Genomic DNA, 27,397 nt, shown 5'->3' on the forward strand with positions numbered 1-27,397 from the left:
GGGCGCAGGCGCGGGGAGGGGGTGGGGGAGGAGGGAGAGCGGCGAGTAAGATGGAAGATGAGGAGGTCGCTGAGAGCTGGGAGGAGGCGGCAGACAGCGGGGTAAGGAGGAGCCGCCGCCGCAGGGCAGGGCCGGGCGGGACCTGGCGTGAGGGAAGCCTCCGGGGAGCGGGCCTGGGGATGGTTCTCCCCAAGGAAGGGCCCCACACGCCGGGCCGGGCGTGGAGGAGAGGCCCCCGGTCCTTGAGCGCCGTGAAGGCCTCTTAAAGGGGCCGCGTTCCATTTCTCCCTCCACTTTCGCCCGGTGCGCTTCCTTACATCCCCCCCGACGTGTGCGTCACCCGGGGCGCCCCACCCGCCATCCAGGGCCTCTTTGCGTGGCCCCCGCGCCCGCTAGCTCTTCCCGGGACTCTCTGGCCCTTCCTCTCCTGTCGCCGCCCACCCCCCCTCCCGAGTCACCATTTTAAAGTTCATGTGCTCTGATGAGGAGCGACACACGGGGGGGGGGGGGGGGTGCTGCGCTGACCGGGGCGGCGTGCCCGGCTCCGGAGAAGAGCAGTGGAGGGCAGGAGGGGAAATTGAGTCATCTCTGGTCCCCTCCACTCTGTGCTAAAATCCCCCATTGCTTTGTGCCTTCCGCCACGGTGGGCGAGTCTGGGGTTTTTTTTCTCTTTCAGTTTTACTCTGAGAGCCCGTTGCAGGCGGGTCTCCCGGGGACCCCGCCAGAACAACCGAAAGCCCGGTGGGCAGCCCCTCTCCCCGGGGACCCACCCAGCGATCTGAGCCCGGGGCGAAAGTCTTGGAGAGTACTTGCCCGGGTCTGGGGGGGGGGGGAGGGGGGAGGGGTGCGATTTGTAAAGTAGCCGCATTCCTGGGAGAGGAGGGGGGAAATGGACCCTTCGACTTTGCTTTTGGAGTTTTTGTTTGACTCTAGAAGCTGTAGGGAAATAGTTTATCCCAAGCTGAAACAGCCGGAGCCAATCCTGTTAGGTTTGTGATTCATTTGGGTCTTTTCAGAGTTTGTGGTTCAGTGGTGACCCTTGTGAAGATGCGGAGATAGCCTTTTGGCCTCCCGGCGTTCGTGTCTGTTCAGTGTTGGCTCAAGTGACCTCCACCTTCAAGGTTTATGTGTTGGGAGTGGGGCGCGGAGAGCTGAGTGTACTAGGGTAGAACAGGAGTTTTGTTTTTATTTATTTATTTATTTATTTTCCCCCAAGCGCCTTTGAGGGTGCTCATGAGAGCTGGAAGAGGCGGAGAAATTGACCCGGCTGCAGAGGGTATCTCTGCGGGAATGTTGGAACTTGGCTTCGCTCGTAGTCTTTTCCCGTGGTTCAGCATTTCTTTCATGGTGTTTCTGTTTTTCCGCTTAGCATAATTAAGAATTTGATGGATTAGTTCGTTCAGAAGGTATTTGATACAGTTCTTATGTGCTGACCATCTTTCTTGGGTTTTGACTTGAGTAAGGAGAGCGATTGAAAGATTTTATAGAGAGCAACAGGTGTCTGAGTGTTTATTCAGCAAACATTTTTTGAGTGTCTCTATGTGCTGGACAGTGTGCGTAGCAGTGACTTTGTGCTATAGAATGCAAAATTTCCGGGTACAGGCATTTATTACCTACCACTAATATGAGTGCAGCATTCAGACACGCTTCATGTACACCCTTCTGCAAAAAAAGAAAAAAAAAGCCTGGCCTGTAATTTGAATGTGGCTCAAATGATAAGTTTCTTGAGCATCTTGACATTTCTTTGTTTTTTCTGACCTGTTTACAAGAGACATGAGTTTTTCATGTTAGGAAAATAAAAACAAAAATCAATGCAGAAATTCAGAAAATCAATTCAGAAATTTGTGGATTACTTGTGTTTTTCAGAACAGATAAGGATCAGCTAGCCCAGTCCCACATTTTACAGCTGAATAAACCCCAGGGATGTAGGATTTAACTTAGAGCTTTCTAACGTTTGTCCACTACTCTTGACTATATGTTAGTAAAACCCTTTAGAAGTGCCCGGTACAGAGATGGAACCCAAACCTTGCCTTGTTGACATAGGAGCAAAATGCAGGTTCCTTCTGTATCTTTTATGTAACTGAACCACTGAAATAATCTGTAGTTATTGCCCTTTTATAACCAAGGAAACTGAAGTTTAGAGAATAACCTGTCTTGCGCAAGGTTGCACGGATTGGATAGTAAGTAGGGAGCTGGGTTTTGACACCAAAGCCTATCTGACTCCAAGGCAGAGTCCATTCTGTAGCATTTTGCTGTCTCCCTTCCTGGGACCTGTGGAAGACTTGGGAGTTGGGCATTACCTTTATTTTTTCATATGTTTGCTTTCGGCTTATATTTGAAGGCTTTCTTGAATTTGATTCCCTCTTTGAATTTCACAAACGGTTTTGTAAATGTGCACCTTTGAAGGAAGGGTGCCAGAGATGGGATGACGTGCTGTGTCCACGTCACTGGGAAACCAACTGATTGTACGTGTCTTTCAGATGTAGCCAGTTGCATATGTAAAAGTTATCCTTTCTAACATTCAAGTGATCCTTTCTAACAACTGAAACTTGGTAATGAGTGTTACGCACTCACCCTTCCAAAAAAACAATCTGGATGGTGAGAAGACTAGTAAATGGGGGTTGACAAATTTTTTAAGTGAACACGCAACCTTTATATAATCTGGAGGTAGTTCTGATCCTTCAAAATAGAGGCTTTTGGGTGATCCCTGCCCTCGGCACCACGAAAAAATTTTGATGTCATACTGGAGGTTTTATTTTGTTTTTTAATGTTTATTTATTTTGAGAGAGACCGCACCTGCCTGTGTTGGGGGTGGAGGACAGGCAGAGAGAGAGAGAGAATCCCAGGCAGGCTCCTGCTATCATCACAGCGCCCACTGCAGGGCTCAATCTCATCGTGAGGTCATGACCTGAGCCAAAATCAAGAGTCAGATGCTTAACCGACTGAACCACCTAGGTGCACCTGGAATTTCTTACGTGTCAGTACATCTGAGATCGTTTTTTTCTTGCATATTTTCAAAATACTCAATATTGAGTCCTATTGTGTCATTCTGGGGAAGACTCCAAATTGAGAAATACTCCCCATTTTCTGTAAATTGGCTGCCTTTTGCTATTAGTTAATGTGGTGAACACTGACCTGATATAGAACTATTCCTTTCCTGTTTCCTCCCAAAGAGTCACATTGCCAATCAAAGGACAATTCAAGGAATATAACTTACATCCCACTAAGGAAATGCTTCTTTAAAAATATACTGCCTTTGGGAGAAATGAAAATGTAAATTGAGTTAATTTTGATTCAAACTCTAAATTCTGTCCTTTGTTTTAAGCACATTTCAAGGGACAAATAGAGCATTTTGTAATTGGAAGACATCTTTGTGCGCCAAAAAAAAAAAAAATCAGATCAACAGTTTGCTCAGTTTCTGACAGTTTGAAGCTTTATATATTCACATGTTTAGGGAAAAAACAAAAACAAAAAAAGGCATAACCTTGTCCATCTTGTTGGTAATGGGCTAACCTGATCCTAGGGGAAGACAGATGGTACATAAATGGAATTGGACTGGTAGCTATGATGCTTTGGCAGCCTCTCTGATTTCTTTGCATCTCAAAGTTGCCTTTTGTCCTTTGCCAAAGGCAAGTCATGTAACTAATTGGAAGAAAATGTATCTTAAGTTAAAGGACGACTAGTCCGTCTTCTGGACTAAGAATTCAAATTTATGTTTACTTTCTACCCTCACTGAACCTCTAAACATTACCCCATCAGCAATGCTGGTTGCCATATAAGTCTATAAGAAAGTGTCAGTAAACTCCAAATACCTACTGTGTATCAGGCACTGGGCACAGGCCAGTGGAGGAGTCAGATGGGTAAAGCAGCACTTTTCTTTAGAAGAGGCATAGATGGGGTACGATAGCTGGGATCAGAGACAGTCTTGTAGAAAGAAGGTGATGTTTCAGACTACTTGAATTAAGCCGTAGAAAGTCTGGGAGGGGTGGGTAGAGTGTAGGGCCAATGTGGATGTGTATAGGCAGCAAGAGAAGAATGTGCCGCATTGGGAGAGCTACAAATACTTCCTTCTGGCTGTGGGGTAAGGGTTTGGCAGGGCTGAATGGAAAGAGATGAGGCCAGAGAGGTATGCAGGGGCCAGATGGGGAAGGGCCTCGTTGTATTTGGTTCTGGGGAGCTTGGACTTTGTCCTTACAGCACAAGAGAGCTTTGAAGGCTTAATTTTTTTTTTTAAAGCAGAGTAGTGGCATATTTGTTTATTAACTTATTTTGAGACAGAGCGTGCGTGTGAGCGCTCTCATGGGGGAGGGGTAAAGACAGAGGGGGAGAGAGAATCCCAATCAGGCCCCATGCAGTCAGCACAGAGCCTAACATGGGGCTTGATCCCACGAACCAGAAGATCATGACTTGAGCCCAAGTCAACAGTCGGATGTTTAACCAACTGAGCCATCCAGGCATCCCTGGCATAGATTTTAATTGAAGAAACAAGAACTTTGATTTACTTCTTGTGTGTGTGTGCGTGTGTGTGTGCACGCAAAAGTGATTTTATTAAAGCTTGGGGACAGGACCCATGGGCAGAAAGAGCTGCCTAATTTACTTCTTATTCTTTAGAGAAGAGGCCATTCTCCCTCCTGGAGCATGGCTTGCACCTTACTTTGGGGTCCTTAGCGCTTCCTGTGACTGCTGTCATTATGGAATATTTACCATAGCTGTGGGTAGTGGGCAGATAACAGTTATTTCAGGGCTACCTGGTGCTGATTTCTTTGTCCTTATAGTAAAGAAGGCATTTAAGATTTGTGGTATTGGAAAGTACAAATCCAGGTGTCCCATGCCTGTGAAGGAGCCATTTCTTCCTTTTTTTTTTTTTTAATTTTTTTTTTAACGTTTATTTATTTTTGAGACAGAGACAGACAGCATGAACGGGGGAGGGTCAGAGAGAGGGAGACACAGAATCCGAAACAGGCTACCGGCTCTGAGCAGTCAGCACAGAGCCCGACGCGGGGCTCGAACTCACGGACCGCAAGATCATGACCTGAGCCGAAGTCGGCCGCCCAACCCACTGAGCCACCCAGGCGCCCCTGAAGGAGCCATTTCTAAGCTGTTCCAGTTCTTTCTGGGAAGATTGGGTCTTAAGGATTGTGATATGCTCAGAGCAGCCTTCTATAAAGCATTTGGCCGGTTGAGACATGATCATGCTGAGCAGTCTGTCCTTGTGATTCTGGAAACAGGTCTGTTTCGTTATGGTTTCAAAGAAACCGTCATGCGCTTTTCACTAGTAACCCCTCTGCTCCTTTCATTGAGGCTGCTTGGGGGGCCTGTTCCCAGCATGCTCTAGGTGTTTGAGACAGCTGCCATGGTTGCTGTGGGCTGGAGATGCAGTCACAGGCCTACTTGCTTTAACTCCTACAACAGGAGAGAACTTAGTGTATGTCTGTAAAGCTTTTGGTAAATACCTGCAAGAGAAAAGGCACTGTTGTCTAGATCTGATGACTCAGATGTGTTCTTGGGGCTACATCTTTCTTTCCAGTTTCCACCCTTATACTGCAGTGGTTTCCCCACAGGTAATGTCCATTTCTGGCTGTATCAGGTAGAAGCCTTCACCAAGGAGTGGGGTGTTCTTTCCTGCACACTTGCCCCACAGGAATAGAAATTATTTTCTGTCAGGACAGTTACTGACTTGGTTTCCTAGGAGAAGACTGAGTTTAGCTACTTGCGTTTGTGGCCAAAATACAGAATGAAGTGTGTGTGTGTGTGTGTGTGTGTGTGTGTGTGTGTGTGTAGTAGTAACCATAGATTTCTCTTGCTGAAGGGTTTTTAACTGGTAGCCTCTACCAAGCATCCTTCTCTGTAACGTTCAGCTCCATGCAGGATGTTTGATGGGAAGACAGAGGTGAAAACCCACCACCGCAGAAATTAGCAACAAATCCTGACCTCAGTCTTTATGTAGATAAAAAATCTTATCCCTGAGGTTAAAACATTTCAAGATGTCCCTCCCAGTAAGTCATCCCCTCCCTGCACCCAAAACTCTTTCCCTTATAAAATGAACACAGGAAATTACAGTCATTCCTTCCTAAAAGGAATAGTATGTACGGTTGAAATCGCATTCTTCAGGGTTGTGATCCTTAGAGTGTTCGAACTCGAGTCTGGAGAGGTCAAGTTTGTCCTCACTCTCCCTGGACCTTGAGAGCCAAATTCCCAGCCCTTATGCTCTGGCATTTGGCATATTCTTGGCCCAATACGAGCATTTGTGACCCTCCAGCTCTCAGTGCTGTTTTTGCCACCCAGTTGCACATCTCACTGGTGAGTGGGCTCTGCCCGTAAGCCCACACAGACTCCCAAATCCCGCTGGCCCCTTTTGGAAGGACTTCTTAGATCGCGTCTTAAGGGCTCACTACAGGCTTTGCGGAGCGCATTTTCACATTCATTATCCCAGTCAGTCTCCGTGACCTGGTGATGCGTAGGTGTTTTTATTCCTAGTGTCCGGGAGAGGAAGTCACTTGGTCGGTCTCAGCTCAGCTACTGGCATCCTGAGCCCACACTCTTAGGGACCTTTTTGGACTGTTTGTTTACCTTTGTGTTTCAGCAGATAATTAACCAGTTAACTGCTTTAGGATGTTTAGTTGCTAGTTCCTTTGAAGTATTGTTATTTGTTTCACCTGGGATTGACCTTCTGCCTCTGTAGTCTGATGATGAGTTGATAAATTTCTTGTCTCTGAGAAACTTGAATTTGGTTCCCAAGAGCCAAAAGGACACAGTTGCTGTCAGTTGTTGTTTTAAATTTAAAACAAAACAAAACAAAACTTTTTTAACTTTAATTTTATTTTTAAAGATTTATTTATTTTTGAGAGAGTGCAAGCGGGCAAGGGGCAGAAAGAAGGGGTGGGACAGGAGATCCAAAGCAGGCTGTGTGTCGACAGCATCGAGCCCAATGCGGGGCTTGAACCCACAAGCCACGACATCATGACCTGAGCTGAAGTCAGACGCTCAGCCGACTGAGCCACCCAGGTGCCCCTAAAATTCTGAGTAGCTTCCACACCCAATGTGGGTCTCAAACTCCTGACCCCAAGATTAAGAGGCTCATGCTCCACTGACTGAGCCAGGCAGGCACCCCTGCTGTCGATGTAACACTAAAAACAGTGACTGCAAATGACATGCTCGTTGAAATCTTGATCATAATTGGGAAATAACATCTGGCCAAGTGAAAAGAGATAATATAAATATCTTTTGCTCAGATCTCTTGAGAAGATTTAACTACTCTGCTTGCTATCTTAAGGATCCCTGTATCTGTAGTTGCAGACTGGCGGCTCTTGGGTATTCAGCCTATGTACTTTCGCGGGGTGCACGCTTCGTTTATATATTGAATTTGAATGCTTTTCCCTGGGCCTTGGTTGTTCTCCTGTCCTCTGTAGTCCCCACTTTATGTATTGTGCGACCTGTTGTGATCCTTCCTGCTTACTTCATTGGCTCGACCTGGAGGCATTGTGTTTGCTGCCCCTGCTTAGTGCCATGATTCTAAGTAGCCTTTGATGACAGGGCCCTTGGGCCTTTGGATGAAACTTCCTGGTGGTGTAGGGAGGAGGTAAGAATGACTTTGTTCCATCCCCCAGTGTCCAAATGCATTGTATTTCCTCCTGGGAGAGGAGCCTTGCTGTCTTTATAAAAGGAGGAAAGAGCAGGTCACTTCTGCCAGTTAGTGACCCATTTCCTCCATCCATGGCAGTAACAGAAGTCCGAAGGCTAGGCTGACTCTTGAGGTGCCAGGTCTGGTTTTGGGCAGATCACTGCCTACCTTTCTCTCAACTTCCTTTTCCTCTTTTGTCACCTGGGGCTAATAAAATCCCCCTTGCCTGGCAGTGAGGGTTAAATGGAGCACACAGGCGGATGTTGGAGTAGCGAGTACGGTGGTTGTGAGCGTGAGGGCATTCCCCAGCCACTCCAGTAGAGTCTCTGCCTGGTTAGAGTGGCAGGTTCCTAAGACTGGCTGAGAGGTCTCTTTCTTGCTCCCCCTGAGAACTAATACACAGTTTTCTTTGAATTGTAAGGGAAAGGCAATAACAAGCGTAGAGAAAGGGGAGCCCCGTTAGATTCTACCCATTATTTTATTCCAGGGACAGGGCTCGCCACCCTACTCCCCCTCCTGCCTGTTCTGCGCTTTTAAGCTAAAGGGTTGTATGGATTCCCTCCCCCATGGAGACTCTTTGAAGAGGCACTGGAAGCAGAAGGGAACAGTGTCTCAAGATTGCAGTTCTCAGTTTCCGAGGCCCTCCATCCTGGGATACGTCTATATCACCAGACTCGTTCTGTACTGAAGAATTGTTTCCTTTAGGGGACTTCTTCGCAGACTTAAGGTCTGGACTTTGTTGTGGTCTGCCACTGCTGTAGCCCTTCCTTAGAACCCCTCAGCTTGCACTGGCCTGGCCTGGGGTGCAGAGCAGGCAGGGTGGTATTCCCTGTCTGCCTTTATCCTACCTTCGTAGCTCCTGTGGCCACCCGCTAGCCACTCCTGAACGTTTTTGCTTCCTCCTCTTGAGGTTTAGGATTCAGTTTTGTCACTTACAAGTCGAGTGGCCTTAGGCAAGTCATTTAACCACTGAGCATGCAGCACGGCTGTTGTATGTCCCATGGATTATGGTGAGGGTGAGGTGGTGAAGGGAGGGCCAGAGACTTCCTTACACACACCTGCAGCAGGTGCTTGGAGTGTGCTGCCACCACTACTACTGCTGACAAATGCGTGTGACAGCCTCAGCTCTTACTGGGAACACAGGTAGTGTTGCTGTGTTCAGACCCAGATAGACCCAGTTCAGATTCTGGCTCCCCTCCGTACTGTTGTGGAACCATGGTCAAAGTACATAGCCTCTCAGAATTGGTTTCTAAATCATTTGTAAAATGCGGCTATCTTTCTCTCTCTTTTAATGTTTTTAAACAATTTTTTTTTTAATTTTTTTTTTTTTCAACGTTTATTTATTTTTGGGACAGAGAGAGACAGAGCATGAACGGGGGAGGGGCAGAGAGAGAGGGAGACACAGAATCGGAAACAGGCTCCAGGCTCTGAGCCATCAGCCCAGAGCCCGACGCGGGGCTCGAACTCACAGACCGCGAGATCGTGACCTGGCTGAAGTCGGACGCTTAACCGACTGCGCCACCCAGGCGCCCCTAAACAATTTTTTTTAACATTTTACTTATTTTTGAGACAGAGAACAAGTAGGGGAGGGGCAGAGAGAGAGGGAGACACAGGATCTGAAGCAGGCTCCAGTCTCTGCGCTGTCAGCACAGAGCCTGACGTGGGGCTCGAACTCACCGTGAGATCATGACCTGAAGTCGGACACTTAACCGACTGAGCCACCCAGGCGCCCCCCTTTTAATGTTTACTTTTGAAAGAGGGGGTGCAAGCAAGGGAGGGGAAGAGAGAGGGGGACAGAGGATCCAAAGCAGGCTCCAAGCTGAGACCACAGAGCCTGATGCGGGGCTCGAACTCAATAACCGCAAGATCATGACCTGAGCTGAAACCAGACGTTTAACTGACTACTGAGCCACCCAGGCACCCCAAAATGGGGCTGTATCTCTAGAATCCCTGTTTCACAGGATGGTTCATAATTCATGTGTTGGGTACTGTTTTAGGAGCTATGGACAACTGTAGTGAAAGAACTTTCTTCTCCTAAAACTTGCTTTCTAGTGGAGAAAAATGGACAGTAAACAAAAATGTTTTATATACGCACCCAATGAAGAAAAACAAGAGAGATAAAGAACGTAGAAAATGACTGGCAGAGGTGCCATTGTGTGTGGGGAGTGCAGGGGCAGGAAGGTCAGAGAAGGCCTCAGTAAAGATAGGCAGAGAGACCTGAAGGGAGTGAGAAAGCAAGTGTGCAGAAGAAGCTGGTGGAAATGCATTCCAGGTAGAGGGAACGGCAAGTGCAAAGGTCCTGAGGCTGGAGCATGCTTGTTTTATTTGAGGAACAGCGTGGCCCAGAGGTAGCAGGGAGCCGGATCCCGTAGAGGCTAGTAGGCTGTGGTGGGTATTACCTTGAAATAGGAAGCCATGTGAGGGTTTTGAGCAGAGGCTGACTTGGTTTTCAAAAGGATTATTCATTCTGGTTGTTACGTGTAAAATAAACTGTCAGGGCAAGAGTGGGAACACGGACTGAAGATGCCATTTCAGCTGTCCTTTCGAGGGCTGTGGTAATTTGGACCAGGGAGGTCACAGTAGCAGAAGCGTTGAGAAAGTTCGGGATCTGTTTTGCAGGTAGAACCGACGTGGGGGATGAAAGACATCAGAGCTGCCGGGAGACTGGTTTTTCTGAGGCGGGGTGAGGAGGGGGAGTGTGGGAGGAGTAGGCTTGGGTGAGTGAATGAAGTCAAGAGTTTGGCTTGGGGCCTGGGGAGTTTGGGTCCCTTGTGAAATCAGAGTGGGGGTGGTGAGTCGGCAGCCGTACACCCACTGATGTGTGGAAGGCCGTGGAACCAGATGACATCGCCAAATCAGCCAGCGGAGTCACAGGAGGGGAGGTGCAGACTCTCCAACCTCGGGGCCTGGAGAGGAAGAGGAGCCTGTCCTGTACAGGGGACGTTAACTGTGGGCATGAGAGGAGCTATCCGGGAGCTGGGAGGGGACCGGCAGGCTGGATGGACAGTACTCTGAGGAGGGAGCAGCGAGCAGTGTTGGACGCTTCAGAGAGGCTGAGTGAAGTGAAGGTGTGGAATTGACCATTGAGGTCATTGGTGACTCCGGCGGCAAGTTTCAGCAGGACGGGGGGGGGGGGGGGGGAGAGAGCAAGATTGATGAAGTTGTGAGTGTCACTTAGAGCAGGGCCTGGGCTGAACGTTGGGCACTGGGCGAGTGCTGGTTGCTGGCACACCAAAATGACAGGACCCGCCACAGTAGGATATGCACATCAGTAAACGGCATGCCCCTTGCCTCTTGGGTCCCTAAGGTGCTCAGTTGCTAGTTGCTGAATTTTTTTTTTTTAAACATTTATTCATTTTTGAGAGACAGAGAGACAGAGCATGAGCAGGGAAGGGGCAGAGAGGGAGACACAGAATCCGAAGCAGGCTCCAGGCTCTGAGCTGTCAGCACAGAGCCCGACCCGGGACTCGAACTCACAAACTACGAGATCCTGACCTGAGCCGAAGTCAGACGCTCAATGGACTGAGCCACCCAGGCGCCCCAGCTAGTTGCTGAAATATTAAATGTATAACAGATACATCTTATTCTAAGATTGTATCTCAAGCAGTGTTGTCTAAGCGAAGTACCATGTTAGCCACGCATGTGATTTAAAACTTCCCCAAAGCCTCATTTAAAAAGTATAAGGAGGGGCGCCTGGGTGGCGCAGTCGGTTAAGCGTCTGACTTCAGCCAGGTCACGATCTCGCGGTCCGTGAGTTCGAGCCCCGCGTCGGGCTCTGGGCTGATGGCTCAGAGCCTGGAGCCTGTTTCCGATGCTGTGTCTCCCTCTCTCTCTGCCCCTCCCCCGTTCATGCTCTGTCTCTCTCTGTCCCAAAAATAAATAAACGTTGAAAAAAAAAAAATTAAAAAGTATAAGGAAAGGGGCGCCTGGGTGGCACAGTCGGTTAAGCGTCCGACTTCAGCCAGGTCACGATCTCGCGGTCCGTGAGTTCGAGCCCCGCGTCAGGCTCTGGGCTGATGGCTCGGAGCCTGGAGCCTGTTTCCGATTCTGTGTCTCCCTCTCTCTCTGCCCCTCCCCCGTTCATGCTCTGTCTCTCTCTGTCCCAAAAATAAATAAAAAACGTTGAAAAAAAAATTTTTTTTTAAATTAAAAAAAAAAAAGTATAAGGAAACAGGTGGAATGGACTTTAATATTTTTTTAAGTTTTATTTATTTAAGTAATCTCTATACACCCAGCATAGGTCTTGAACTCACAACCCTGAGATCAAGAGTCGCATGCTCTACCAGCTAAGTCAGCCAGGCACTCTGGCTCAAATTCAGTAATTTGAATATTTAAATGAAAAAAATTTTAATGTTTATTTTATTTCTGAGAGAGAGAGAGAGACAGAGCACGAGCAGGGGAGGGGCAGAGAGAGAGGGAGACACAGAGCCCAACCTGGTGCTCGAACCTAGAAACTGCAAGTTCATGACCTGAAGTCGGACGCTCAACCAACTGAGCCACCCAGGCGCCCCTGAATATTTTAAATGGAATGCAGCATACCCCAAATAGTATCACGGTCAGCACATAATCAATATTGAAAATATGTTAATGAGCTGTTTTACACTTTTTTTTTTTTTTTTTGTCATAAGTCTGGGAAGTCTGCTGTGCATTCGGCATTTATAGCACATCTCAGTTGAGACTGACCACGTGTGAAGTGCTCACCAGCCACATGTGGCAGTGGTCACTGGACCGGGTGGCGTGGCTGGAAAATGTGCCCAAAGGATTTCCTCTTCCTGGGCAGGTGCAGAGAGCTCCTGAAAGCCTTGAGAACTTGGGAAGGAAAGTGGGAAGTGGCTTCCCTTCCAAGCAAGTGAGAATTATTTTGTCTCTGCAGCATATCCTCCCCACCCCCCCAAGCCCTTCATGGTTTTCTGGAGCCCCTGGTTTCTTCAAATTTGTACCTTGCTGGTCCTGGAAAGTGTAGCTGACTTTCTGCAGCAGCTTTTTTTTTTTTTTTTTTTTTTAATTTTTTTTTCAACGTTTTTATTTATTTTTGGGACAGACAGAGACAGAGCATGAACAGGGGAGGGGCAGAGAAAGAGGGAGACACAGAATCGGAAACAGGCTCCAGGCTCCGAGCCATCAGCCCAGAGCCTGACGCGGGGCTCGAACTCACAGACCGTGAGATCGTGACCTGGCTGAAGTCGGACGCTTAACCGACTGCGCCACCCAGGCGCCCCTCTGCAGCAGCTTTTCAAGTTGCATGGATACCACCTAATAAAGACCTTTGCTGAATGTAGCTCAAGTAATATCCAATGGATTTCAGTTGAAGTTATCTCTTATTTGGGGTCCCTTTTTTTCCCCTTTTTCCTTTCCCTCTATTCATGTTTTTATCCTCTTTCTCCCCAGTGTTTCTGTGCCTCTCTCTTTTTCTTGAAAGTCTGTTCTTTAGGTCTCTGCCATTTTCTCTGACTCCTAACAGGTTCACCACCTCCCCATTTCTCTCTCCACAATGCTGTCTGTACAGCTAGCACAGCGACTGTGGTTCCCTACCAGTCTTCTCCCTCCTGGCTGGGCTCTCCTCTTCAGCAGAGGTTGCCTTATCTCTGGGCATCCAGCATCTGGCACGTCTCCTACCTTACAGTCACTTTGCCGCAAAATGCTTGCCTCCAACTTTTTCTTTTTCTTTTTCTTTTCTTTTTCTTTTTTTTTGTCACAGTGAAGCAAAAGGACAATGGCTTTTGAGATACATTAACAAAGTGTAGACTTCCTTAGGGAGGGAATTTTAAAACTATCCTGTGCCCCCACAGTGACCCATTTAATGTGGAATGTTTTCCTTGCTGTGGGAATAGCAGAGAAGGGAGGAGTGTTCTGTGTTCCTTCAAAGAGACTAACCTGTCTGTATTAAAAAAGGGCAACTGATGAAGTCATGGCCCGGATGTCTTGTCTCTCAACTTCTGAACTCTGCCTTTTTCAAGATTTTACTTTTTTCTCTCAAGATTTTACTTTTAAGTAATCTCTGCACCCAACTTGAGGCTCAAACCCACAACCCCAAGATAAGAGTCACATGCCCCACTGGCTGAGCCAACCAGCAAAAAGCTTTTTTTTTTTTTTTTACTTAATCAATCATGTTTGCCCAGGAGTTGACTTAGTGTTTTGAACCTGACTATGTTCCTGAATGAAACATCGCTGTAGAATCAAACCTGGAGTGGGAAGACATTGGGGGCTTCTCTCCCTGGGTTAGCCAGGGTCAGTAGATGAAGCACTGTCCACTGCCACAGCACTGACGTAGAGAAACAAGGCAGGGGCTGAAACAGAGAGTTAACAGAGTTGGTGTGAAGGTGGTTTGGAAAAGTGTGTGGATCGCACGCCTGGACTTGAAATGGCCAGCGGTGTGCTCCAAAAGTACACCCCGTTTTATCTGATAGTGTTAAACCAGATTTTGCTGTCTGTAACTGTGAATTCTTGTGCTTCCCTCCTAAGTGAAATTGAGGCTCTCCCAGGAATAGGCAGAATCCCATCCAGATGCGTGATCTGGGAGACACAGGTGCCTTGCTGGGGACACAGAAGGCCCTGTAGCCAGGGGAGTGGGTGCTGAGGTCCCAAGACTTCCGGAGACCAGGCCCAGCCTGGCACTGTCGTCCGTGCTGGGAGTTCAGGGCCACACATGTTGGAACGAGGCCTGCCTTCTTCCCAGCATCTTCTCTGCGTTTTGCTGAAACGGTGTCATTATGTTCGTCAGGATCTGTCAGGCTCCAGTTCTGAGAGAAACCCTGTACCCAGGGCTCAGTCTCTTCTTGGATTCCCCCCAGTGTCTGTGGACGTGTGCTCCCCAATTTGGGATAGCGGGACACGACCAGACAAGCCTGTGGGACACAGTGGTTCACAGAGAGCCTGAGGAGAAAATCAGAAAATGTCATCTTCTGAAATGGAAACTGACAAAGAGAAGCAAATCATCTGAGAAAAGTCACTTAAATAGTAACTTTGGGTGATAAAAAGGGGTTATTTCCTAACTCAGGGCCAGGAACCTCCATTTAATACAAGGTTTCTTGAATTCTTAGAAGTTGTGTTCGTCGCACTGGTGAGCAAGGATTCTGGTTATCAGAGGAGGGGGTGCGGTAGAGGAGCAGGATAATCAGCGTCTTTGGCACTGAGTCGGGGGGAGGCTGGGAGTGGACAGCAGCAGGTCAGGCACCAGAAAGGGCGGGACACAGTGTAGCAGAGGATTTGGGTTTGTTTGCTGTCTATTGTGAGTTTGGCTAGTTTGTTTTCATTTATTTTGGGGAGAGTGTGTGCTCAAGCGGGGGAGGGGCAGAGGGGTGCAGAGGATCCAAAGCGGGCTCTGCACTGAAAGCAGTGAGCCTGATGTGGGGTTCAGACCCAAAAACCATGAGATCATGGCCTGACCCAAGTTGGATACTTAGCTGACTGAGCCACCCAGGTGCCCGGAGAGAGAGAGAATCTTAAGCACAGAGCCCGTTGTGGAGCTGGCTCTCATGACCCTGGGATCATGACCTGAGCAAAAATCAACAGTCAGACGCTCAACCCACTGAGCCACCCAAGCACCCCAAGTTTGGCTAGTTTGAATCAGTCCCCCAGGGCTTCATCCATCACCTCTAGGTAAACTGATAAAGTCTGTTTCTTGAATATTCAGGTCTGAGAGTATGGCTGTGATGATGATGAACTTGAACTTGCTGTAATTTGCCCCAAGGCCCAGAGTAGCCTGTTTATTTCTCTCCTTTGCCTTTCTTCCACTTCGCTCCCCTTCTCACCTTTCTTTTTTTTCCTTTCTCATTCCCCTCTTAGTGCCACAGCAGTGAATCTGTCATTGTAACCTGCCTCCCCTTGCACATTCATCCCTATCCTGGTGTCTCCTTTGTTCCTTTTGAAAGAGGTGGCTGCGTAACAGATTAGGCTGAGGTGTCCCTTCTCTGCTCTTCCCTTCATATGCCTCTGTTCCCCAGCTTTCTGGGGGTGAGGGGGCTCACAAGTGTAAGCGTTCCAAGGTTAAGGGCATCAGCAGCCATTGAGGCTGTGCTTTTTCCCTCAGGTGAGTCGAATTTGCAGGTGTTGTGTCTGATTCATTCACCTGTGGCCGTGGCCTCTCCTTTGCCTCCCACAAAGGACCAGTGCTGTCCACAGCTACCTTGCTCCCCACTGTGGTTCTTCACGACCTCCTGCTTCCACTCCTTTCCTTCTGGTTTTGCTTGTTCTCTCGGACCAAGAAGGGTTTACCTCATTTTTGTAGAGATGTAGCCCCACAGGGCAAGTGATACCTGTGTTTAGTAATAGCAAACCATTTTTGTTTTTTGTTTGTTTTTTTACATTTATTTATTTTGAGAGAGGGAGAGAGAATCCCAAGCAAGTTCCATGCTGCCGGCACAGAGTCCGACGCAGGGCTCAATCCCACAAACCGTGAGATCGTGACCTCATGGTCATGAGCGGAGATCAAGAGTCAGGCACTTAACCGACTGAGCCATCCAGGTGCCCCTGCAACAGCAGACCTTTTGCTTAGGATTTTGACCCAAAGAGGGGACCCCTTACCACCCCCCCTCTACCCCCCGCCCCACCATCAGAACACAGCACGTTGTCTTCTGGAGTCTACTCAGTGCTACTTGGCAAAAAATAGCCAGGAAAAGTCATGGGAAATCAAGCTTTTCTTAGCACCTTACCTCTGATATGCTTATGCTCTAACACTTGCCTTGTGTCCTGGTGACCCCTCATGGCTCCGAGAAGTCATAGAGTGATAAGCTTATGTATGGGTTTCTTTCACTACCTGTGGAGGTTGAGCCTCTAACACGGAAGCCTTGACTTTGGGCAGAGTTCTGTTCATCCTCATGAAAAGAGAAGGTGCCCTTAGGTGATAAGGTTTCTTGTTGGGTCCACATCCAGATGCTTCCTCACACAGCATCCTGGGGCCTTTGAATTCCACTGGGCTGTTGCATCTTTGGAGAAGACAAGCATTCTCCTTGCAGCGCACCCGGTAGGAAAGTTTTGGCTTGGTGCAGCTCTTCAGAGCACGAGACTGAGAGCAGATCCCTTGCAAGGCCTTGTCCAAAAAGAGAATGGACTGACTCATGATACCTGGATAGACTCCAGAGGGAGTTGCAGTGCCCTCTCCGTTTGCGGGTAGGGCACTCCCGCTTAGCGGGGCCAGCTCTGGGCACACTGGTGTCCAGCTGGCCATCTGGACGTAGTCAGGATCAGCTTTCTACCGAAGCTGTTGGGATTTATATCCCATTCTCTAATCCGATGGAAGAATTCGTCCTCAGCTCTGATAAGCCATCCTGCCTGATGTGATGGAGCTTGAAGGGAGTGTTAGTTATTGGAGTGCCGGACAGCAGTGTGGAATTCAGGGGAGATGAGGAAGAGAAGACCAGCATCCAATGGCTTTACCATCTCCAGGGATTCAAGCGCTTGTGGGGTTGTAGCAGCATCAGGCAGGGCCCCAAAAGGCCTTAGGTGTTGGGCTGCCTCTATGATTTACTACTTTGTGACGTTGAGTATGTTAACTTAACCTCCCTGAGCCACATCACCTTCATCTGACAGAACAGGATAAAAGCTCTTTTGTCCATCAAACCAGGGATGTGTGACCGGAAATGAGTGTTTGGGGGAAGTGTCTTGACAATGCTGAAGCATTATATTGACAGGTCATTATTTCTAAATTTTTTTTTAATGTTTTTATTTATTTTTGAGACAGAGACAGAGCATGAGCAGGGGAGGGGCAGAGAGAGAGGGAGACACAGACTCCGAAGCAGGCTCCAGGCTCCGAGCTGTCCGCACAGAGCCCCAGGCGGGGCTCGAACTCACAAATAGTGAGATCGTGATCTGAGCCGAAGTCGGATGCCCAACCGATTGAGCCAACCAGGCACCCCAGACGTAGGTCATTATTTCTAAAGCCAGTAGCTTATATTATATGCCAGGGATGCTGGTTACATTCTAATTTGGGGACAGAGGCCCATTTACTCATACATGGTCCATACATAATGCCCTCTTGAAGGGTTTTTCTTACCCAGGCTCCATTTGCTGGGCATGGGCAGATTCTGTCTTCCCGGAGCCCGTACGGAAAAAAAGGAAGCAGTTTGTTTTCCTGAGAGTCTCCTGGATGGGACCTCTCAGATTCAACTAAAGTAATGTGTATTCATTTTACCACAGTTAAAAAAAAAAAAAAAGACTCCTGTGTTAGGCTCCTTTGCCTGTATGCCTTACTTGGCCCTCATCATAATATGAAAGTGAGAGTTCATGTAATAAAGTTTAAAAATGTAGAGCTTTCCCATGAAAATCTTGAGTTTGGTCTTGCTCTGGCCCTGTAAGCCAAGGCTCTGCTGCCTGGACTGTGGAGGCATTTGGTTCTGACCTTGTCTGAAGGCCTCTAAATCCCACAGATGTTAAACCTTGCATTTATGATGGAGACACTTGAGTAGGAAGTGTTATTTTCAGATTGGAGCAAAATGATAACACTGTGGAGTTTTAAAACTGTGAGTTACTTGAAGAAGGCCTTGAAAAGTCCTTAAATGGTAATAGACATCAGACTAATGTGAGACATAGTATCTACTCAGGTTATATATAACACTGGTATTCATTAAAAAAAAAAAATTAGAACAATTAATTCGGACACAGACTATGCTGTGGGCGTGGATTCTCTTTGCGTGTCTGTTAGTTCACAGGAAACATCCAGGCCGTTCTCCCAATCTCCGTGTCCCTTTTCCATTCAGTCATTAGAGTTGCTGAGTGCCAGCCTGGGTTCTAAGCTTGAGTGAGTTTTCCATCTAGTGGCTTCCTAGCCCCTCCAGGGAGTTGAGGGGATCCTCAGAATGCAGTCCGTTGTGCTTGCCTTAATACGCTTGGGGTATGTCATAAAAACAAAAACATAAAAACACAGCTCAGCACCTATCAGAACGAACGTCAGTGTCAAACTGGATTGAAATCTGGCTTTGTATGGTTAGTCCAGCTTCACAGTGTTTATAAGAAGGAGACAAAAGTAAGAGTGTGGAAAGATGAGAAGGAAAATAGGGAAACGTTCCAGGGAATACTAACCAAAAGAAAACTTGGCATGGCTTTATTAATATTAAATAATGGATTTTTTTAAAATTTATCTTTTATTTTTATTTTTAATTTTATTTTTAATTTTTTAAAATTTACATCCAAATTAGTTAGCATATAGTGCAACTATGATTTCAGGAGTAGATTGATTCCTTAGTGCCCCTTACCCATTTAGCCCATCCCCCCTCCCGTAACCCTCAGTTTGTTCTCCGTGTTTATGAGTTTAAATAATAGATTTTAAAGCAAAGAAGATCATTTCATAATAACAAATGGGACAAGTTACTAGAAGATAATCTTTGATTTTTTTTCCGGAGTCGATACATGTAGCAAATCAGCAAGAATTTAGAAGTTCTGAACATTATAGTTAACTAGCTTGAACCGTACCCATCAACTGTAGAATATAGCCCTTTTCAGGACATGGGGAACATTCCTGAAAACTGGCTACGCACTGGGCCCTGGGGTGGATCTCAGTGCATTTCAGAGACTTGACTGGCAGTTAAGGCAGTGATTCTTAACATTTTGCAAGTTAACAACAACTTTGAAAATCCTGCATACCCTATAAGTCAAGATTCTCAACCTCAGCACTACTGACATTTGGGGCTAGGCAGTTTTTTGCTGTGGGAGCTGTTCTGTGCATTGTACCACTTTAGCAACATGGCATCCTGGACTCTACCCACTGGGTGCCAGTAGCACGTCCCCTCTAATATTGGGGGTGGGGGGGATGCGTCTCCAGACATTGCTAAATTGTCTTGTGGTGGGCAGAACCACCCCTGGTTGAGAACCACTCTGATAATAAGTCTTTTTTTCAGAGAGAGAACCTAATTGTCTCATACGGTTTTTTCCTTCTTCAGTAGCTGAATGGTGCTGTCCTCACTGAGGACAGCTGAGTGGGATGTTTGTAAGAAAAAGCAGTGGGACAGCCAAGGGGCCTGAAGGTTTGGTGCTTGCTCTGTGCACAGCTCCCCTGTCCAGTGTACAGACCCTTGTGCGTGAGGGCGTGGAGGCATCAGAGTTCCTGGCCCTGAGGGCTCACTGCTGTCCAGTGTCCCAGATGTGAGACTTCTGTTTTGTTCTGGGCCTTTGGCTAGGTGCTAGTCACAGAGTTCAAGTCCATACGGGGGGGGGGGGGGGGGGTGGGGGGTGGGGAGGGAAGGCTATACATTTGTGATACATGTGATTATGAAGGAATGTAGAAGAGGGAGAGCTTATGTCTGAGAAGCAGGTGATTAACTGTACGGGACCAGAGAAGACTTTACCAAGGAGAGGCAGACATCAGGCTGGGTGTCGCAGGAGAAATGGAAGTTGGCAAAGGGAAGGTGGATCAGCGTGCGGGGTTCTGGGGGTTAGAAACAGCTCAGTTTCAGGATAAAGGAAGGTGTGGGTGAGGCGTGCTTAGGAACTTGGACTTGATCTGACAAGCGGTCTAGGGGGTTTTAATGGGGAAACAACCAGATTTGTGTTTACAAAGTTGATCTGAGTGGCTCTGTGAAGGACACATTGGAGGCTAGGAGACTAGTTGGAAGCTATACAAAGAACCCAGCTGCATGATGAGGTCTAGAAGTATCACCGTGGCCATGGGGATGGAGGGAGATGAACCCTCAGGGAGTCAGTTCCCGAGCCCCAGAGTCTAGTAAAGGGAGGTCTGCATCCGTTACCTCAAAGGAAACAGTAATGTCCCTGGTCAGAGGACACCATCCTTAGCTCTGAAAATAAAGACATAAGTTTTTATCTAAGAGAGATTTTTTTCCACTTTTTATATACATTTTTTTCCTCTAGGAAATAGACAGACGGTTGGAAAAAAAACTGAAGATCACACAAAAGGAGAGGTAAGGCTGCTGTCTGGTCTGAGGGCTCATGCTCTGCCGTGTGAGAGCTGGGCAGTCAGTGGTATTGTCCAGGTGGCCATTAGGTTTAGCAGGGCAGGCTCCCGGGCAGGCTTCTGAGCGTGTCCCTCAAGGACATGGTGGTTTGAGGCTTTGAGAGTAAGGCTGGAGTGTCGCATCTGCCTTCTGGCTTCGTGTGTACCCTGTGTGAGGTGGTCTGGTAGAAAGTGGGGAGGTGGTGAGTCAGAAAACTTAGGTTTTAGGCCTGGCTGTGTTCCAGTTGCTCTGAGGTTTGGGACAAGTTGTTTTGCCCTCTGGACACCAGTTTCTTTCTCTGTGACATAACGAGATTGGGCAGATGATTTCTCTGGGCCCTCTGTGACGTGGTGGCTAAGGGCATTGTGGGGGTATTCTGGAAGAAAATATGCTCAGAAATTCTCGAAGACTTTTTAAGGATACCCCACCCCTACCCCCACCCCCCGACAGGGGAGAGGGTGGGTTTCAGAGCAGGTGAAATTGACCTCAGCAGTCTGACTTTGGGCTTAGGTAACCTGTTGGCTTCCCACAGGGACTAGCGACAGGGAGGAGGAGGAGAGGACCTCTCTGGACTTATCATTCCCCAGGGGACGCCGGGGTGCCCTGCCTGCCTGCTAGTTTCCTGGCTTCCTGCCTCTTTGATCAGATTGCTGGCTCCTTGTCTGTCTGCTCGTCTCAGCAGCTGCACTGAAGTCTGGTTACAGTCCCCTTGCCACACTGTTCCTGTCCCCCCCGGGACCCCCCCTGGCGGCAGCTGAGTTCACCAGCCCCTTCCCCTCCTGACAACCGTGGCTCTGAAAACAGGCCCCCTGCAGGCTGTTTGGTTCTGAAGAGAAGCTAGTTGGCTGCTCTGGGGAGGGTCTTTGTGGCTACTGAGAGGTGGTCACTCCTGCCCGGATCCCTTTTTTCTCTTGTGGCTTTCGTTTCTTTCCCTCTCCTGTGTTGTTTTCCACCTCTCCTTGTGGACTCGTTGCCTGATGTGCACACCCAACAGCCTTGGACAGTGCTTCTCCTCTGAGCAATGTCAAGCACTGTCTCTGGGATCGTCCTTCACCCCAGCCCCGCCGCGTCCAGGATACCAGAGAGCCCGGGTGAGGGAAGTGTCTCTGCTCAGAACCTCTTCTGGAGAGATGACCCAGTTGTCTGGTGTAGCTGGTCTCTGGGAGGCACAGGTCACTTACCAGAAGGCTGAGGCAGTTTGGTAAATCCTATCCTGATGCCAGGCAGGGACGGTGGAGTGGGCTCCTTTGTAGTGTTTGACTGGTGTGGGCACATGTGGAAGGCTGTGGCTGGAGCGAACACTTTGCCGACCCCTAAGCTAAGGGCTCCTGCTACGCCAGCCTGTTACACTCTGCTCTGTGTGTAGGGAAGTCGGGATTTTAACTGACATCATTGGATTCTGGGCACGAAATGTTTTGCCACAGGGGCAAACAGTGGTTGGTGCGACTGTGAACCCGGGTGTAGAAGTCCCAGAATGAGATGGTGCTCCCGCCCCATTTGCCTGGGGTGAGGTCTGAGGAGCAGGCCTGAGGACGACGTGAGCTTGTGGCAAGGTTGCTCTTTTGAGACGCCCAGGAGTGAGAGTTCTGCTGTCTGGTCTGAGGCCAGAGAACAACGGGTAGAATTAGGAGGAGGGAGGGGAAGGTGATGGGGCTGGTTGAGGGACGTGGATGGGGCCTCCGAAGTCAGGGGTAGGACTTGTGAAGCTCTGTTTGCTCTTTGTCAGCAGGAAATCCAAATCTCCTCCCAAAGTGCCCATTGTGATTCAGGACGATAGCCTTCCCACGGGGCCCCCTCCACAGATCCGCATCCTCAAGAGGCCCACCAGCAACGGTGTGGTCAGCAGCCCCAACTCCACCAGCAGGCCAGCCCTTCCTGTCAAGTCCCTAGCACAGCGGGAGGCAGAGTACGCCGAGGCCCGGAAGCGGATCCTGGGCAGTGCCAGCCCCGAGGAGGAACAGGAAAAACCCATCCTCGACAGGTGAGTGTAGCTGGCAGGGCTGACCACCGACCACTCTGCCCGACCACCTTACAGGGGAGAAGGGGGGGCGGCCTGGCTGCACGTGGAGGAATGAGAAGCAGGCAGAATCGGGGCTGGAACCAGGGCGGCTCCAGCTGCCGGCCCTGGCCTGGTGGGCAAGTTCAGTGTCTGCTGCGTTGGCTCAGGACCGCAAGCTTTGAGGCTGTGGTTTGCTGGCAGGCTGCCTCTGCAGGCACCGGGGGGCGGTGTGGCACGGAGGTTAAAGGCATGGACTTTGGGTCAGAATCTGCCATTTCCTTCCACTTAGGGCTGCCTGACCTCTCTGTCCCCTCATAGCCTGACATATGGGGGGAATGGGATGACACAGTACCTGCCCCGTCAACTCGTTGTACAAGTAAATGAGCGTGGCATTCTGAGAACCTCACCTCGCACAGTGGATGGCGCCCCGCGAAGTGCTTAGATGTTATTATCTTCTGGGTCTCAGAATAGCTCTTTGTAATGTTTTATGGATTTTCTGAATCCTTTTTCGTCCCTGGCACTTTTTTCTTTGCAGTCCGAGAGGTTGCATTATGTAAACGTGTCACCTCTTGCTAAAGCTAAAGCAGTATTTGTTAAAATAGCCTCTTTCTTGGGGCGCCTGGGTGGCTCAGTCGGTTGGGCGTCCAACTTCGGCTCAGGTCACGATCTCGCGGTCCGTGAGTTCGAGCCCCGCGTCGGGCTCTGTGCTGAGAGCTCGGAGCCCGAACCTGTTTCGGATTCCGTGTCTCCCTCTCTCTCTGACCCTCCCCCATTCATGCTCTGTCTCTCTCTGTCTCGAAAATAAATAAACGTTAAAAAAATTTTTTTTTAAATAGCCTCTTTCCGACTTTGGGAGGCCTCCTTGGGCTATCTGTTCTGGGGCTTGCACCTTCTTCCCATCCCTCCATTAGTTTGATAGACTTTTTTCTCTAAGCCTTCACTTGGCAGAGTAGAAAAAGTCTGTTCCCTTTTAGTCTTCTGTGTCAATAGGAGTCAACCATTAACCTCATAATTTGGAGAGAAGCAAGAGGGCAGCAGTGGCTGATGCTGGATCCCTCTGCTGAGCTCTTGCTTTGGGGGCTTCACCTTTGCTTGATACTCTGACAAGTCTGTGCCACACGATTCTGTGGGGGCTGAGCTGCCTGAGGTCACTGCCTCTGGACAAGATGGGCCCTTGAGCGCTCCCCTTGCCCTCTAGATTCGGGGAAGAAGCGCTGTTAGCACTCAAGGTGAATGTAGACCACCTGCCCCACCTACCCACGGGGGCTTCCCAGCTTGGAACAAGGCCCCCTGAATCCACATGTCAGAGACGCGAGGTCAGGGAGCCAGAGTTGGCTGGTAGCCACTTTGGCCTCTGCCCCAGCTGCAGTTTCAAGATTCGGTTTTAAGATTTGGGGACGTCTTTGGGGCGCCTGGGTGGCTCAGTCGGTTAAGCGTCCGACTTCAGCTCAAGTCATGATCTCGCAGTTCGTGGGTTCGAGCCCCGCGTCGGGCTCTGTGCTGACTGCTCAGAGCCCGGAGCCGGCTTCGGATTCTGTGTCTCCCTCTCTCTCTGCCCCTCCCCATTCACGCTCTGTCTCAATAATAAATAAACGTTAAAAAAGTTAAAAAAAAAAAAAGATTTGGGGACCTCTTTGATGTCCTTTTTCAGGCCTCCCTCTGATCTTCTTCCCTCCAGGCCAACCAGGATCTCCCAACCCGAGGACAGCAGGCAGCCCAATAATGTGATCAGACAGCCTTTGGGTCCAGATGGGTCACAAGGCTTCAAACAACGCAGATAAATGCGTGCAGGAAAGGATGCTGCCGCTGCCGCCGTCACCGCCTCTTGGGTCGTCCGCCACGGGTCGCACTGCCGTGGCAGACAGCTGGACTTGAGCAGAGGGAACGACCTGACTTACTTGCACTGTGATCCCCTTTGCTCCGCCCACTGTGACCTTGAACCCCATGCACTGTGACCTCCCTCCTTCCCCCCCCTTCCCACTGTGATTGGCACGTCTATAAGGGCTGTCCCAAGTCAATGGAAAGGGAAAGGGTGGGGGTTAGGGGAGGGTTGGGGGGACCCGCAAAGGACTCAGTAGAGAGTCAGACAGTGCCACTTGGCCACTTGGGGTAAAGCCAGTGCCAGCAATAACAGTTTATCATGCTCATTAATTTTGGGATTTCAAAACACAGATGAGAACTCCCACCACCCACCCCCAAGTGCATGTCTTTCATCACTTAAAAGCAAGTTCCATTTGAAAATATCCTTTCTTTTTTTTTTTTTTTTCTCCTTCCTATTTTTTGTTTGTTTATACAAATCTCTGATTTGCAAGAAAAAGTGCATGGGAGGGGTTTTAGCAGTTTAATGAATTTTTAATTGAGAAAGGGTAGTTTGGTAGTCTACTTAAAAATGTTTCTGGGAAATTCACTAGAAACATTAACCAATAGGTTTTTGGTGAGCTTAGCTTCTGTATTCCTACTGCCGCCCAGAAAAGGGGCAGGGCTCTGCAGCCCCCAGGACAGATGAGCACCCCATGCCTATACCTCCCTCCCCCAGCTGAGTCCCAGGGGCATCTTGGCCCTATCTGAGACTGGGCTAGCTCTACAGGCTCAGAGAGCCTGGGGGAGGGTGCTAACCCCACCTCTAGTATTCTGGGAGTTAGGGAAAGTGAACAGACTTCCCCTTCCCATACCCCTCAGGGCGGTTTCCTGCCAGCCAGGCTTGCTCCTTCTAGAAGGGAGCAGGGACTGAGATGCACTCCGAGCTCAGAAGTAAGGGGTGTGAGACTTGCTCAGTGTTTGGCTGTTAGCACAAGGAGAGCCAGGAGAGAGTGGCTCCAGGACCTTGCGCCTCCTGCCTAGTGTGCTTGGAAGGTGGAGAGATCTTCCCACTCCGGAGGGTCTGTGAGCACCGTCTCTGCGGATGGCACCAGCTCAGTAACCGTTCCTGGTACATTTCCTTTGTGAAATCACTACCTTGGGAGCAGACCATTCTGAATACATTTGGGAAAAGGCAAGCTGTGCATTGCAAAGATCGGTGATGACAGACTGGTTTCCCATAAACCCAGGCGACCCTTCACCCATTTTTCCGGAGCGGGGGCTTGGAATGAAGTCAGTCTCCCCCTCTGTCCCTGGAGCCTAGAGATTTGCTTTGGCCCTTTAAGGTGGAAGAGGCTAAGAGGGCACTGCCCGGAGCAGCTGTGTGTGCGTACAATCTGGGTCCTCTCAGGCTTTCTGGTCTCTTCCGTTGCACTGCGCCTTATCCCTCGGCCAGCCGGATGGCCTCCCCGCTCAGTGGATGAGTTTTGGAGTGGGCGGTATGACGTTTTGTGATTAGGGCAGCTTGTGGTGGCCAAGGTGGCAAGCACGGTTCTGCAGGCTCACTCCGCCTTTGGTTCACCTGGCTCTCAGCCCTGCCCTGTGGGAATGTAGGCCGGGCCCAGCAAGCCCGCTGCACCTCCCGCTTAGGAAGGGCCGGCTGCCAGTCGAAGCAGCAGCTAGTCCATAGCACAGCCTTGTAACCGTGAGAAGCCAGGAAATTGCCCGCGAGCAGAGCTGGAACAGAACTTCAGTCATGGAGAACCCACAGGGCGTTGGGTTTTGCCCATGGGCCGTTCTGAGGAGGGATTCCCTCCGGGAGTGGGCAAGGGAGAAAGTTGGCTGCTGTCTTTGTAGTTGCCCTGCCCTGACCGAGTTTCCTCATTCTAGATGTATAGTGTCCGTCCCTCATGTAATAGTGGTTTCTGGCCCAAGATGAGACCGTCCTTTCAGTTGGAGACGGGCACAGAGGTAGGCCAGGTGGCACGGCCAGGAGTGCCCATGCGCAGCCGTCGGGACCACCTGTTCTTGCCCACCCCTCCCCTAGCGGGAGCCAATGGGAAGGCTCTGGCTGATGGGCGTCTGTGGATTGACGATGGAGTAGGGACGGGTGTTCCCACCTCCCTCTGGCCAAAGATGCGGCTCTGCCCGCTGTGTGCCTGCCACCAGCCACCAGCGGTCGTACCCTTGGCTTCCCAGATGGAGAGGTGGCAGGCAAGATTTTAAAAAGAAAGAAAAAAGTGAAAATGAACTGTATTGTGTTGGGGGGAGGCGGGAGGGGAGATGGGAGAATGGTTTGGATTTTGTGTGTGGGTTGTTTTTGTTTTTTTTGTTTTGTTTTTTTGTTTTTGTTTTTTTTGGTAGTTGTCTGTAACTTTCCTTAAGTGCTTTTTTTTTTTTTTTTAATTTTTTTTTTTTTTTTTTTTTTTTAAAGTAAGCTGCAGGCTTTGGCTTGGAAAACCCCAGGGGGATGGGGGGCAGAAACCTGAGGCTGCTGCCCCTTTATCTGCCTTCATGGTACTGTCCCCTTCCCCCAGCTCCTCCCTGACCCCGTGAGCCAGGCCTCAGACCTTCCAGCTAACCGCTTCCCATGAGCCACTATTCTGATGTCAGCCTATAACCAAAGGAGCTGGGGGTCCGGGCCTGGTGACCAACCCTTCTCAGCCCACTCAATCAGGGTGCTCCCCACCTGCAGGCAGGAGGCAACACCCTATCTGCTACCATCAGCCCCTTCCAGAGCCCACTGCCCCGCCCTGCCCTGTCCAGCCCAGCCATACCCTGCTCTGCCCCATGTGGGGATGCTCTGCTCAGGGATGGGCCGGCAGGGCTGCCCCAGCCTCCCTGGTAAGCAGAGACTCTGGAAACCTCTGGGGTCCTGTTTTCTGGCCGTGTGATCCCAGGGGTGCACATGGGCCCCTTGGGTGTCTGAACAGAAGGGCATGGGAGGAAGGGCCGCACCCCTGCAGTCCTGCTCTGCTGGTCTAGCGGGCAGCTGCCTACCCCACCCCACCCCGCACCGCGGGCTCCTGAGTCGGCAGATTAAGCATTTTATAAATTGTATTTTAAATACATGTTTTAAACTTGTCAGAGCCTTGTCCT

General features: G+C 49.4%; 1 protein-coding gene across 5 annotated transcripts; it reads left to right on the forward strand.

Annotated features, from left to right (window-relative positions):
- Positions 1-27,385, forward strand: SZRD1 (SUZ RNA binding domain containing 1). Of its 5 annotated transcripts, none has more exons than XM_030324226.1 (4): positions 19-101; positions 20,420-20,469; positions 22,229-22,483; positions 24,153-27,385. In XM_030324226.1, the coding sequence occupies exons 1-4, from the start codon at positions 51-53 to the stop codon at positions 24,280-24,282; spliced, it is 486 nt and encodes a 161-aa protein (XP_030180086.1). In that variant the 5' UTR covers positions 19-50; the 3' UTR covers positions 24,283-27,385. The 5 variants fall into 5 exon arrangements, with proteins under 5 accessions (XP_032450090.1, XP_030180086.1, XP_030180088.1 ...); XM_030324228.1 differs by having other exon boundaries at positions 24,180-27,385; XM_030324227.1 differs by having other exon boundaries at positions 22,232-22,483.
- Positions 27,386-27,397: the final 12 nt, after the last annotated feature.

This window comes from Lynx canadensis, chromosome C1 (genome assembly GCF_007474595.2).
Source record: "Lynx canadensis isolate LIC74 chromosome C1, mLynCan4.pri.v2, whole genome shotgun sequence".
NCBI classification, from domain to species: Eukaryota; Metazoa; Chordata; class Mammalia; order Carnivora; family Felidae; genus Lynx; species Lynx canadensis.